At 41.6% G+C, this 13,442-nt stretch overlaps 1 protein-coding gene and 1 long non-coding RNA gene across 7 annotated transcripts in view; one reads left to right on the forward strand and one right to left on the reverse strand.

The window, feature by feature from the left end:
- The window catches only part of LOC116088070, a 19,173-nt gene extending 9,973 nt beyond the window's left edge, over window positions 1-9,200 (reverse strand). Inside the window, exon 1 of the long non-coding RNA XR_004117756.1 lies at window positions 9,060-9,200. This is a non-coding gene — a long non-coding RNA (uncharacterized LOC116088070). The remainder of the gene's footprint in view (window positions 1-9,059) is intronic.
- A 5-nt stretch (window positions 9,201-9,205) lies between these two features.
- Window positions 9,206-13,442, forward strand: part of Pdp1 (pyruvate dehyrogenase phosphatase catalytic subunit 1) — a 6,285-nt gene continuing 2,048 nt past the window's right edge. Inside the window, exons 1-3 of one of the 6 annotated variants that reach the window (XM_031366593.1) lie at window positions 9,299-9,412; window positions 10,052-10,086; window positions 13,358-13,375. In XM_031366593.1, the coding sequence (XP_031222453.1) occupies window positions 10,056-10,086; window positions 13,358-13,375 (49 nt within the window). In that variant the 5' untranslated portion in view covers window positions 9,299-9,412; window positions 10,052-10,055. Of the gene's footprint in view, window positions 9,413-9,479; window positions 9,813-9,857; window positions 10,087-13,357 lie in introns of those variants that run through there. The other 5 variants (XR_004117754.1, XM_031366594.1, XM_031366595.1 and 2 more) reach the window with 5 other exon arrangements.

Consider the following 13,442-nt stretch of genomic DNA (forward strand, 5'->3'; position numbering starts at 1 on the left):
AAAAAAAAAAAAAAAAAATGTACTTACGGCATTCTCAATACATTGACAAATTTCTTCTTATAAGGAGTAAAAACATTAAAATTGTTTAATTCCTTGTACATTATCTATGACATTAAAAGTGTAAGGAACTAAAATTATAATCCATTGAAGAGAAGGTAACATATTGTGCTCTGTTTGTTACCTTACCTCCTTAGTGGCCTGTTGAAAGTTCAGACGTTTAGTTTTGGCTTAGAGGTAAGGTTTGCATTCACTTAGAGATTAAAGTTGTGAGGTACACTGTTTTATGGGTGAAACTGTGGCAGCCCTGGCAACTGGAAGGGGTATTGAAGGAAGACTGAAAGCAGATCATCACATTGGCTGATGTTCATTCTCCTAGTCTGTAAGATAAAGGAACTGGAAGCAGCAGTAGGTGCTGAACTCAAGGATGTTTACATCTAATGCCCTTATGAAGGCAGCATGGCACAAGATGCACCTCAGTATCCCTGCGTGGCTGCTAGATGGCCCTACATGGTCTTTGGGGCTAGAATTCACATCTTTATGGAACTCTTCCCAAAGACTATCTCCCTGATGGTTGCATGTCACTTCTAAGATTGCAGGTCCATGCTGAACCTTCTGTTTGGATCTTTTTCTTAGATCACTCCGGGAAAAGCCATCTACCATACTGTATGCAGCTCAATAAAGAGGCTGATATATAAGGAACAAAAATGTTCTACCCAGACCCATGTAAGCAAGCTCAATAGATATCCTACAGCCGAAGGGGAGCCTTTACACATTTTTGTTGTTTGATGTTTGAAAAGAAAAGCTTCTCTTAAAAGTCAGGATAAAGGTGTCCTGCCTGGTGCATTCACTGAACACAAAGATAAGGAAGAGTCGGTGACTGCTCAGGTGCCTTTGGAAAATGACAGCTTATCTGTAGGCCTCAGGCTACCTCACGGAGATGCTTCTTGCCTTACAGTGTGGTTATAGCCCAGAAAACCCAATGAGTGCCAAGAAAACTGCCTTCCCACTAGCAAGGAGACCTCTGCCCCCATTTTATCTTTCTCCTTGATCACTGCATTGCCTCTTGAAATCTGATTGAAAAGAAGAGATTCTTTTTTCAAACATGAAATGAGAAAACACAAAAGCACCCAGAATAGCCTGGATGAGATAAGCTTCAGTCTCCATTCTTGTTTCTGTCCAGAACGTGATTTGTTAATCTCACCGTATCACTTTCTGGTGGTTTCAATAGAAATGGTCGCCGGGCGGTGGTGGTGGTACATACCTTTAATCCCAGAACTTGGGAGGCAGAGGCAGGCAGATTTCTGAGTTCGAGGTCTGGTCTACAGAGTGAGTGCCAGGACAGCCAGGGCTATACAGAGAAACCCTGCCTTGAAAAAAACAAAAACAAAAACAAAACAAACAAACAAAAGAAATGGTCCCAAGATCATAGGATCAGAGGTGAGGAGGACACAACATCTGTGCCAACACCAGGAATACCTGAAACCAGCAGGACCCAGGCACACAGGAACTTTGCCAGCCCAGTGGCACGGGTTCCTTCTGGGTCTGTCTGGGCCGGTGTCCTAGGCAGACCTTGAGCGCAAACCCTGCAGCAAGTCCCATAATACCAAGAGGAAGCTTTACTCCCAGGTGCTCTAACAGGCCCAGGATCCCAGGATTCCAGGATCCCAGAATCCCAGAATCACAGGATCACAGAGGCAACTTGACTCTGAGTAGTTCTGACACAACCAGGATCACAGGAAGGACAGGCTCCAGTCAGATTTAGCCAGGGCAGGTAGCATCAGAGATAAACAGATGGCAGGAGGCAAGCATAAAAAAATAAGCAACAGAAACCAAGGTTATTTGGCATCATCAGAACCCAATTCCCCCACCATAATATGTCCTGGACATGTCATCACACTGGAAAAGCGAGATTCAGATCAAAAATCACTCCTCATGATGATGATACAGGACTTTAAAAAGGGCATAAATAACTCCCTTAAAGAAATACAGGAGAACACAGGTAAACAGCTAGAAGCCCTTCAAGAGGAAACACAAAAATCCCTTAAAAAACTACAGGAAAACACAATCAAACAGGTGTAGGAAATGAATAAAACCATCCAGGAGCTAAAAATGGAAATAGAAACAATAAAGAAATTACAAAGGCAGACAACCCTGGACTTAAAAAACTTAGGAAAGAGATCAGGAGTCACAAATGCAAGCATCACCAACAGAATACAAGAGACAGGAGACTCTCAGAGGCAGAAGATACCCTAGAAAACATTGACACAACAGTCAAAGAAAATGCAAAAAGCAAAAAGCTCCTAACCTAAAACATCCAGGAAATCCAGGACATATTGAGAAGACCAAACCTAGGGATACTAGGTATTCACCCTAGAGAGTGAAGATTCCCAACTTAAAGGGCCAGTAAATAGCTTCAACAAAATTATAGAAGAAAATTTCCCTATCCTAAAGAAAGAGATACCCATGAACATACAAGAAGCCTACAGAACTCCAAATAGATTGAACCAGAAAAGAAATTCTTCCTTTCACATAATAATCAAAACACCAAATGCACTAAACAAAGAAAGCATTTTAAAAGCAGTAAGGGAAAAAGATCACGTAACATATAAAGGCAGACCTATAAGAATTATACCAGACTTCTCACCAGAGACTATGAAAGCTAGAAGATCCTGGGCAGATGTCATATAAATGCCAGCCCAGGCTATTATACCCAGCAAAACTCTCAATTACCATAGATGAAGAAAACAAGATATTCCATGACAAAACCAAATTTACACAATATCTTTCCACAAATCCAGCCCTACAAAGGATTATAGATGGAAAATATCAACATAAGGAGCAAAACTACACTCTAGAAGAAGCAAGAAAGTAATCTTTCAACACACTCACACAAACATAATTCCACTTCTAACAACAAAAATAACAGGAAGTAATAATTACTTTTTTAATATCTCTTAATATGAAAATTAATATTACAAACATATCCTATTCAATTAAAATTCAGAAGTATGAGGAATTTGAAATTTGTTGGCTGGTGTTGAAATTTGTTGGTTGATCCGGTGGTCTCTCTAATTTGGTAATTGGAGAAATAAGTCCAATATTGTACAATCCATATATACTTTCTGCTTGTTTGTACCTGACAGTGTCTTGCTGTGTACCACATAATGGTCTTGAAACCATGCTTCTCCTATCTCAGCCTCTCTATTAGTAGGATTGTTTATTTGATGTTTTTACACTATGGTTTTCAGAACAGCTTACATATTTCAAAATTATTTATACAGCCAAAAGAAATGTAGACAATTAGGGAGGTGGCTTGTAAGAGAACAACAAAGAAGGAGACTAAATGCTTTGCTTGACGTTTGTAACTATTGTATCAAATTTGAAGAAGAGGACTTCATAAGTTACTCTTTCTATGAGATGAATGTTTTTCAAAATTATCACAGCCAATGAACCAGATTCTTACCCTTACCTAATGTCTGTGCCACCCTTCAAGCAGAACCATTGTTCATTGAAACAGTTGGTGAATGACTTTATGGATAGACCATCTTAATACATACATCATTTCTTAAATGACTATAACCTGTTCTCTGTGGGCTGAGAATAAAGTCACTCACTCAAGTCAAATAGCTTTGACCATAGCAGAAAATCTGTATCCAAAACTCATGCATACAATTCATTCCTTGGCACTGCAGAACTATCAACTCCATTAGCTTAGCAACTATGGAGGTAAAGTCCTTTGGTGATGTGAGGGTCATTGAAGGCCTTATTACATTATCATATTATTATTATGTTGAAGCCTTATTACAATGAAATCCAATGTCTAAAATTGTTCTTATTTTGGGCTTGTACCATAGTAAGAGCCAAGATTTTAAGCTCCAATAAAAAGAAAACAAACAAACAAAAAGACTTTATCTATTTATGTTCCTTTAAAAAAAAACTAGTAGTGATGTTTTATTTTAAAATATACAGCTAATAAGTTTGGAGTTATTTAAAATTTATATTGAGAAAAACATATGCATTTTCAGTATTGCTGTAGACAAGCATCTACATAACACTGTTCAATTGATTGTTTTATATCAAACAACTTTTATACTACTCATTTTATTGTTACAATATTTTATAAATTTTAAAGAATATGACAAAATAAAAAAACAAAAGATATTGCAGGTATTGAAGGGGAGTGTCTCTGGGAGGAGTTGGGCTACAAAAGGGAAAGAAGAATGTGATGTAATCCTATTTACTTAAAATGTTTTTAAATTAAATTTTAATCTAAATTTAAATTTTAAACAAATTCAGATAAATTGAAACCATGTATCTTTTCTCATCACAATACAATAAAACTTAAATCAATAAAAGTTAAAAAAAAAAGAAAAAGAAAAAAAAGAAATGGTCCCCATAGTCTCATATATTTGCACTCTTCGTCTCCAGTCGGAGAACAGCTTGGAAGGAACATGCCAAGCCCAGTGTCTCTCTGTCCTATCGCCCATGGATCAGGATGCTAAGCTCTTGGCTAAGGAAGAAGTTGGTACCAGGGCATGGTACATTGCTGTGCCAAAGCTGATCATGGTATTTATTGAAGAAACAGAAACACATTGGGACTTTGAGCTAGAAAAGTAATTGAATACTTGAATCAGGGCTTACTGGGCCATCCTACTAGGAGCTTGGAAGTGGTACTCAGAGCCATGTGGGCCCAGCTCAAAGAGGTTTCAAAGGGGAAGAATGCTAGTTAAGTGGTCTCGAGACCATTCTTGTGATATTTTCATAAAGAATATGGCAGCTTTTTGCCTTTATCCAAAAATATATGCCAGAGGCTAAATTGTAGAGTTTTGGATTAATGGTACTGGCAGAGGAGATTTCAAGTGATAGCCTAGTATTGACTGTGTCACATGGCTATTAGTAAACACTCTGGTACAGATCTACAATGAAAAGGAGAAAGTAGGGCAAGGAGAAAAGAAAAAAAACAGCAGGAAAGGTGATATTGAAGCCACATCTTGTGCTCATGGAGATAAAATGTTTAAAGGGAACCCAACAGTAAATGCAATAGAGTGGTGAGTGATCCCAGGGCAAAACTCCACCCAGATAAGCTCCCAACTTACCAGAAGGCATTAAAGGGAAGCTCAGTGAGAAAAGACCACCACCAACAACTGAAAATGTAATATAATCAGGGGCACTGGTTCTACCTCTAGCCTTAGCCCTAGTGACTAAGACACAGTTCAAGTAGCTAGCAGAAAAACGTGGCCCTTCAGCCAGTTGGTTCTGGCTTAAGAGTCCAGGATACAGAAGTAAAGGGGTTGCGGAATCTTCATGAGGTTAATGGAAGCCAAATGGGCCAGGCATTTGGAAAAGCAGTCTCTGCATGAAGGTACAGAGAGGCCATTGTGTGAAGCTGTGAAGGTGAAGCCTGGATTGTGAAGACCCCAAGATGCTGAATACGCCAGTGTTGTAGGATAACTGTCAAGAAGAGCTGCTGACAGGGTGTGGGACCAGCCCCAAAGAGGGAAGTGTGTTTCAGTCAGCATAGCTGAAGGGAGTTGTAGATCTGAAGAGACGTTGGCATGGAGATACAGTCTTTGGAGTTTGCCCTGCTAGGTTTTAGGTCTTGCTTTGGTCCAGTAGTCCCTCACTATGGGCCCTTTCCTCCTTTTTGGAATGGTAGTGTATATTCTGTGCCAGTGTATGTTAGAAGTATGTGATCTGCTTTTTTATCATTTATTTTATATTTATTTTATATGGGGTTACAGTTAAGAGATTGTCTTAACTTACAGAAGAAAATTTGGACTTTTAAACTTAAAACTTGTTGATACTTAAAGACTAAGGTCTTCTGAAGTTGGACTAGATGTACTTTGCACTAATGATATGGCTACAAGCCTATGGGGTTCAGGAAGTGGGATATGGTACTTTGAGTGAGAATGGCCCCATAGGATCATGTATTTACATGCTTAGTCTCCAGTGAGTGAGCTGCTTTGAAGGAGTAGGAGGTATGCTGTCCTTGTTGAAGGAGGTGTGTACCCTGGGGTGGACTTTGAGGTTGCAGAAACTTAGGCCAGGCCCACCCAGTCTCGGTGCCTGCTGCCTGGGATCAGGATGTAGTGTCTCTAGCACCAACCCTGCCTGTATGCCACCATGCTCCCTGACATGATAATGGACTGACCCTCTGAAACTGGAAGCAAGCCCCCAATTGAATGCTTTCTTCTATGTAACTTGCTTCAGTCATGGTGTCTCTTCAGAGCAATAGAACAGTGATGAAGACATACTCCAAGTACCATTAATTTCAAGACTCGACTTAACACCAAGAAAGCCAGCACTGATTGTTTAGTTACTAATTACTTGCTGATTTCCCAGAAGAACTGTAGAGAGTCAGAAGGAATATGGAGAACCAGCCTCTCTTCTTTCTAACTGATTTTGGCAAAAGGCAAACAGTAACCATCAGGCTGACATGTTACATTCCTATGTAGGTCTATTTTAAGCTTCTTGGCTGGGATCTCTGAGGCTATTGTGTCATCTCTGTGTGCCAAGAGAACACCTTAAATGTTACTGGTCACTTATCTCTGTGTTAGTATCTTAAAGGCAGTGTATGATAGACACGGTTAATTTTTCAAAGACCCTGCTTTCTCTCTGCCTGTTCTTTCTCTACAATAATCCTAGGTTGTTTTCATGCTACTTCTCAACACCTTTCAATATTGAAATACCAACAGGTATTCTGGTGGCTCAAACAGTCAAGTTACAATGGAAAACCCACAGATCTGTCCTGGCCCTGGCCACATAATAACAGCACCACTGAAGTAAGTCCAGTTGGGTGGATTCCATCCAGAAAAAAAGGAAGGCCAGGCCAGAAGAGAATCAAGGCAGTGAACCTCATCCAGGACACAGGAGTTGGAAGCACTGTAGGCTGGCATGTCACAATATGCACGTCACTCAATCATGTAACTAGAGAATAGAACTTACACCTCTAACCGAGATTATCTCAAAGTCATCACTCTGAGGAGGCTTCATCCCAATTCCAGAAATATCTTGGCATTCAATCTTGATGACAAATTCTTTTGACTATATTTAGTCGTGGCAAGTAACTTTTTTTTTTTTTTTTTTTTTTTTTTTTTTTTTTGAGAACCAGCATTATTTTCAAATATAGCCAGGTCATCCAGAAGCTAGAATAAGATGGAGAAATCAATACCATCCGGGAATAAAACTAAAAGGTTGGATATAGTAAAACAAGTTGGAATTTCCCATGCAGATACAAAAATCAATTTGAAAAGAGAACCATAGGTGGCACGGATAGTATTGTTATGAGGAAATCTGACTACTGTAACAACATTCAAGGTCATTTGCTGTTGAGGCATGAATTCTGGAATCTCATTATTTATAATCCTTATTGTAAATAAGTCAGCAGTCAGGTGTTTCCAGGTGGCCTCTTACTCCAGAAAACGGAAAATCAGGCCTCACACAGACTTGCAAAAATCACGCGATAACTTTATTGAAATGAATAACAGACTAGAAAAAAATATAGGTTGACAGTAGGCTACACGAGACTACTGAAGGGATGAAATTACTGCTCGGGGGTTTCCTTTCCTAGAGTTCAGGGAAATTCATTTGATTGATAAGAGATATACTGAGAACTTCTATTTTGCTTGGTTGATTAGGGCCTGCATTCATTTTTTTCAGCTGTGTGCTTTCTTTCCTATAATGTACCTGATTTTACTTAGAGGCACACCCAAGTATGCACAGGCAAAGATAGGAATAAGGCAGTCTCCCTAAAACTTTGAGGATTCACAGTCTTGCTTTACTGTGCACGCACAAAAACAAGTCCACACCAAACTGAACCCTTGGATCAGGATATGTGGGAATATATCTAAATAGAAATGTCTAAATTAGATTGTTGTTAGAGGAGGGTAACTGCATCTCTGTCTCAAAGAGGGGAAGGCAGGGGATTGATGGGGACCTTAGCTTGTTCTTGGTTGGGGAAAGGTTCCTGTAGAATCTATATTCTTCCCCTCACCCATCATCTCTGCCCATAAGCCTCTCCTGAGGATGAGCAAATTCTCCAGTTTAGAAAAAGAGGCAGCTAGCAAGATTTGGGGAATTACGAATTACAGGTTTGGTCATGTAAAGCTTTTCCTTTATTACATAAAATTTTAAATACTTCAGGATTAATAAAATTTCACAGTAAACTTGGGAGTTCATCTATCTAGTCCACATTACTTTGTAAACTTTATTAGTTAATAAGGTGTGCGGAATAAATCAATGTAAACTCATTAACACTGGGCAGAAGCACAGCTTCTCCCACGAAACGTTCATACCATGAAGACAGCATCTATGTGGATGTAAGTGAGGAAGGCATTATCCCATAAAGAGACAATTGCGGAAGGCGGCAAGCGGCAGAAAGAACCCTTAGTGTCTTTAGCACATATAGTCAGTCGTAAGGCAGTCCTAAGCCTAACCTCACCCCACAGATAGGCAAACTGAGTCTCATGAGAGGAAGATGGATTTTTGTGACTGGGAATAACTCGAAAAGGCTCTTCTGACTCCAAGTCCAGTGCTCTTTCCACTTTCACTAGCTGCATTTTAGATTTATAACCCTGAATGAGTCAGGGGCCAAGGAGGGAATGCTGATTTGAGCACACACTCCTTCTCTGCAAAGGTAAGAATTCCTTCATCGAACTTCCTTTTGCTTTTGTTTACAACAGCGTCCTAGCTCTGGGACATAAAAAATAACAGACTACACCAGCCGACCTAATAACCCTAAAATCAGCAACTTGGTCTTGAATGAATGAAGCGAGACACATCCGAGATGCTCCGCCACGTCTCACTTTTGCTGTTCCCGCGGTCTACCCCGGGGGTAGCCCGGTGCGGAAGAGGCTTGGCCTGCCCTCAGGCCAGCCCAGCGCAGCCTGCGGGGCCCGCAGGGGTACCAGGTATTCACGGAAGCTCGCCCGCCGGGAAGCAACTATCTCCGAGGCGCCGCGCGCACAGAGATGCCGGATCCCGCCCAGATGCTTCCTCATCAGTGAGCCCAATGGCAACCCCAACCAAAGCCATCCACCCTGCGGCTGCCGCCAACCCACCTTCACCAGCCACAGGGCGTGGTCACGGGGCGCGCGCACGCGTGGAACCAATAGGCAAGCCGCGCCAAATGGAAGGGAAACGTCTGACCTCTGTGACGTCACAAAACTGGCGGGGAGCGTGCCCTCTTCCGCCCCCCGCCCCTCAGGGTCCCGCCCACTCGCCACCGCGCAGCCAATCGGAAGGCGAAAGGCTCACGAGCGCACCGTGGGGGGCGAGGCAGGGGCGCGGAGTGGGCTGGCCTGGACGGAGCTGCGGCGCGCCGGGGTGCTGCGTGGTGCTGAGGGAGAGGACGCGCACGGAGGGGTGCGGCCGCCACCCGGGGCAGACAGCGGCGGGTGCTCCACTGGGCCCGGTTCGTATCCTCGTCCGCCGCTGCCGAGCGGCGAGGGGGCGTCAGGGCGGGGAAGTGGAGGGCGCGCGTGGGGAGCGGCCGCGGGCGGAGGGCCGGCCGGGTGCGCGCAGAGCCCCGGTCGCGACGAGCCGCCGCGGGTCCCGGGGGCCTCCCGCCGTGGCCCGGGCGTGTCTGCCTCGGCTCCCCGCGGACACGCTCGGGCCCCTCGTGGCCGAGCCGACTGCCCGCGGCGGGTCGTGCCTGGAGGTCTGCGGAAGCGGGCGCCGCGTGGGGCCGGGCGGGCCTGAAGATGCTGAGTGCTTGTGGGCTCGCTGCGCCGGCTGCATGGAGCGGCCGCGCGGCTCCCGTCTGGGCTCCCGAAGTCCCGCGCCCGGGGCTGGGATGCCGCCTCGCTGGCCGGGTGGGTTTGTTTGGTTTCTTCTTCTCCCCTCCCCTTTCTCCCCCCCTCCATTCTCTCCTCCCCTCCCAGCCCATTCACTGGGCTGCTGGGCGACCTCGCCCCTCCTCCGTTCCCGCCTCCCCGCCGCCGCCTCCTCCTCTAATGAGCATCTCTGCCTTGCTTTCAATGGGCCGCTGCTGCTGTCGCTGCTGCTGTCCGCGCGGGTTGTGGATGTTGTCGGCTCCGTGTTGTGATGACAGGAGAATGTGTGTGTGTCCCGGGCCCAGACGAATTGGTAGGTATTCATAAAACTACCTGTGTTGGGTACCCAGGGAAGGACGGTGACTGATTTGTGTATGAATGGATGGCTCTAGAGGTCCTATGGAATTAAAGGGTGAGATAAGGAAAAGGAGACAAAGGCTCTCTGGATCAGATTTTTTTTTTTTTAAGTGCGAAACTGATCAAACAAGTGCTAGTTTGGTGCTTTGTGTTTTAAGGATAATGGTTTCTTCATTCTTGTAGATACTGAGCTCGAGCTGTGAAATGGCTAGTCGTTTCCAGAAAATGCTGAAAAATTACAAATCTTTATGCAGGGTGTTTAATGCAATCAGATTACATAAACGGAGGTTCTGATACATGTAATGACTAGTGTAGTATTTATTTTCAGTTGCGTTAGAATCTTTGCAAGACCGAGAAGCTCCAGAGTAGGCGCACCAGTAGCATTTTTCTAATTGATTTGGTCCATGGATTTGTTGATGAAGTGGAATAATATCTTGACACAGGCTTTGCCCAGCACATCAGAAACAATGGATGGGGCTGTTTCTGGTTACAGCGCATCTTTTTATTAGTCATTGGCAGTCTCAGTCAATCTGCCCAAGACTGCGATGCTTCATACAATGTTGCCAAGTGTGGACCATGATGGTGTATGAACTTTAAAAATAAAATAAAAAGAAAGTGAGGTGGCTCAAGTTAACCAACAACTACTTTGAAATTCTTATTGCCTAATCAGGAGGCAATTAATTTTGTTAATTTAGCAAGTTTATCAGCACAGAGGGGTTTGTTAAATTACAGGATGTTTGGAAGGATATGAAGAGTTTTCATCTTCATTATGCATCATGTCAAAGCATTCACTAGTGTATTGACTTGCAGCTGTCTCTGGCCTGATTGCGATACTATATACTGACCTGGTAGAATGCTTATTAACGACAGAGCAGGCTTTCATGAACTTAGCTTCCCTAAGATTATGCCTTTTAAAAGCATGTTAAAAGCTGAAGAATTGGAATGCAGTCCATATGCTAAGATCTGAATAGCTGAAAAGAAAATAATTGAAAAAAATCATGTGCACTCTGCTATTTTTCTTTAAATCTCAAATACTTTTGCTGTGAAGAAAAAAGATGTAGGGTTTGAATTTAAATATTCAGAGCATCTGCTGCAGGAAGCTCTTTTGTTACCAGATTTCATTCATTTCTAATTGATTTTAAAAGCAGAAAAACTAACAAAGCACAGGAACTTAAGGAAAGGTAAGGTTTTCTAGGCTTGTTATGCCTTGAATAGATGTTTTTTAATGGTTTAAAAGTTTTATAGTATTACAGACTTAAAGATGTCTGAAGAAAACTTAGTTCCATTAAAATTGCACTTATATTTTAATTTTTAATGATAATATTTGCAGGATAAAAACAGCTTTTTGTGCATACATGCATGAAAAGGGTATGGGTTTATACGCACAAGCTAGTGTGATGTGGCATATCTGTACATATCTCCTGGCTCAGACATGTTTCCTTAACCTTTGGATGACTTTCAGATATTCAATTGAACTGTTGTTATTTAGGTGGTTAGCACTGGTAAATTTTTGTTGTTAATTTTTTTTTTTCCATTTCAGAAGCCTTATTTATGGAATCTAACTCCAAAAATTCTAGTCCTGTCCATTTTGTACTTGTGTCTTTAGAAAGAAGTCTTCTCTTGGGTCGTCCAGTACTTTATTACTTACAAAAGGCATCCTGTCCAGCTTGTGTATGTGGTGCTCTCTGCAAAAGCATACACAAATCTGTGAATTTTCAGTGTTTGATTTTCTCTCTTCCCTCATTTTCTCTTTTTTACTACCCAAATTACTTACCAAAAAGTATATGAAAATTGTTTAATATATAACTAACACTAAGATACTTAAAATTCTTTCCTTAGTAGATTCAGATTTGAAAAAAAATAGTTGATAAGATTTGTTTCATTTTCCTGTTTTTGTTTATTTAAAACAGTTCTAAAGTCTGTTTCTTGTAATTTAAATGATTGCATGAGACAATATCTTAGGAATTCAGAGAAAATGTGTTACTGAAGATTTTTTTCCTTGTATACATTATTTGAAATAGAGATATGTGTTCACTTATCTAGATTAATGCTTATTATAAAATACTGTTTTGAGGATATTTATAATACTATACTATTATAATCTAGACCTTGGGCTTAATTTATGGTTCTTTGTTGTTTTCCTATAACAAATAGATACCTATTTTTAACCAAAAGAGAAAACATTTTCCAAGGAATGAATAGGGATCTCTAGTAGATCCTTACTAGATAATATTTCTGAAGCCTGCTTTATGACATCTAGGCATGGGAAACGTTAGCCGATTAGTTAACATGTGAAACAGGAATCACTTTGTTTCCAAAATCAGGTATATAGCTATAAGAATACTTGTATTTTTTTTTTTCACAAATGGCGCAGCAAAATTCAGCAATGAATCAGTAAACCCTATATTTGATTTCAAAGCCTCAGTACCTCAAACATAAAAAACATGAATTCTAAAGAGGCCTTAGAGCGTCTGCTTCCAAATATTCACTTAAGTTTGGTGGGCAATGTCCCAGAGAGATGAATTGTGTTTCCCAGGATCATTTGGTGAAGAGCAGACCTCTCCTCCTTTAGCTGGTAAGCTGGCACAGTGGTATAGAGAAGGAAGCTTTACAAGAACATCCATCCACTGAGGTTCAGAAGTGGTAGAATTTCTGTTTCAATTTTACTATGTGGAAAATGTTGTATAGAAGCTAAAATAAAGTTTGTGTTAATACAGTGGTCTATTCACATAATTTACCAGTAATATATAAAGATGCCTTTGTTGAGGCTATATCAGTGCTTTTGATGATACCATGTGTGGTCGAAAGCCAACAACTGACCACAGGTCAAGGAGAAGATCTTCATAACTGTGCAAATGGGAGATCTAAGGCCCCTTTACAAAAGCATAAAGAGGGAGAATGGTGATTGGGCAGGTAGACTGCTGCGGTACGGTGTTACATAACTTCCTGCTCTGTGTTCTCCAGCCAGATAGATGTGTATGCTGAACAGTTTGTACTGCACATAGGAATACAAAGGAAAGAGAAAACAGAAATGTAACTGTAGTTCATTCCTGGCTTCGTGAATGGTTGAAAATTTTAATTATCATAAAACACCCTGTAGAATTTAACCTCACATAGGGATTTTATGTAAATTGTCTTAGAAAATATTTTCTATAAAGCAAAGCTTGTGAGATAATGCAGAGTGTAACTTTTCTTTGTGTATGTGTCTGTCTTAATTTGCTCTCTAGGAATCCCAGTCAGAACATCCAGTCTACCACTGTTCTCTGATGCCATGCCAGCACCCACTCAACTGTTCTTTCCTCTCGTCCGTAA

This window comes from Mastomys coucha, unplaced genomic scaffold, assembly GCF_008632895.1.
Source record: "Mastomys coucha isolate ucsf_1 unplaced genomic scaffold, UCSF_Mcou_1 pScaffold14, whole genome shotgun sequence".
NCBI classification, from domain to species: Eukaryota; Metazoa; Chordata; class Mammalia; order Rodentia; family Muridae; genus Mastomys; species Mastomys coucha.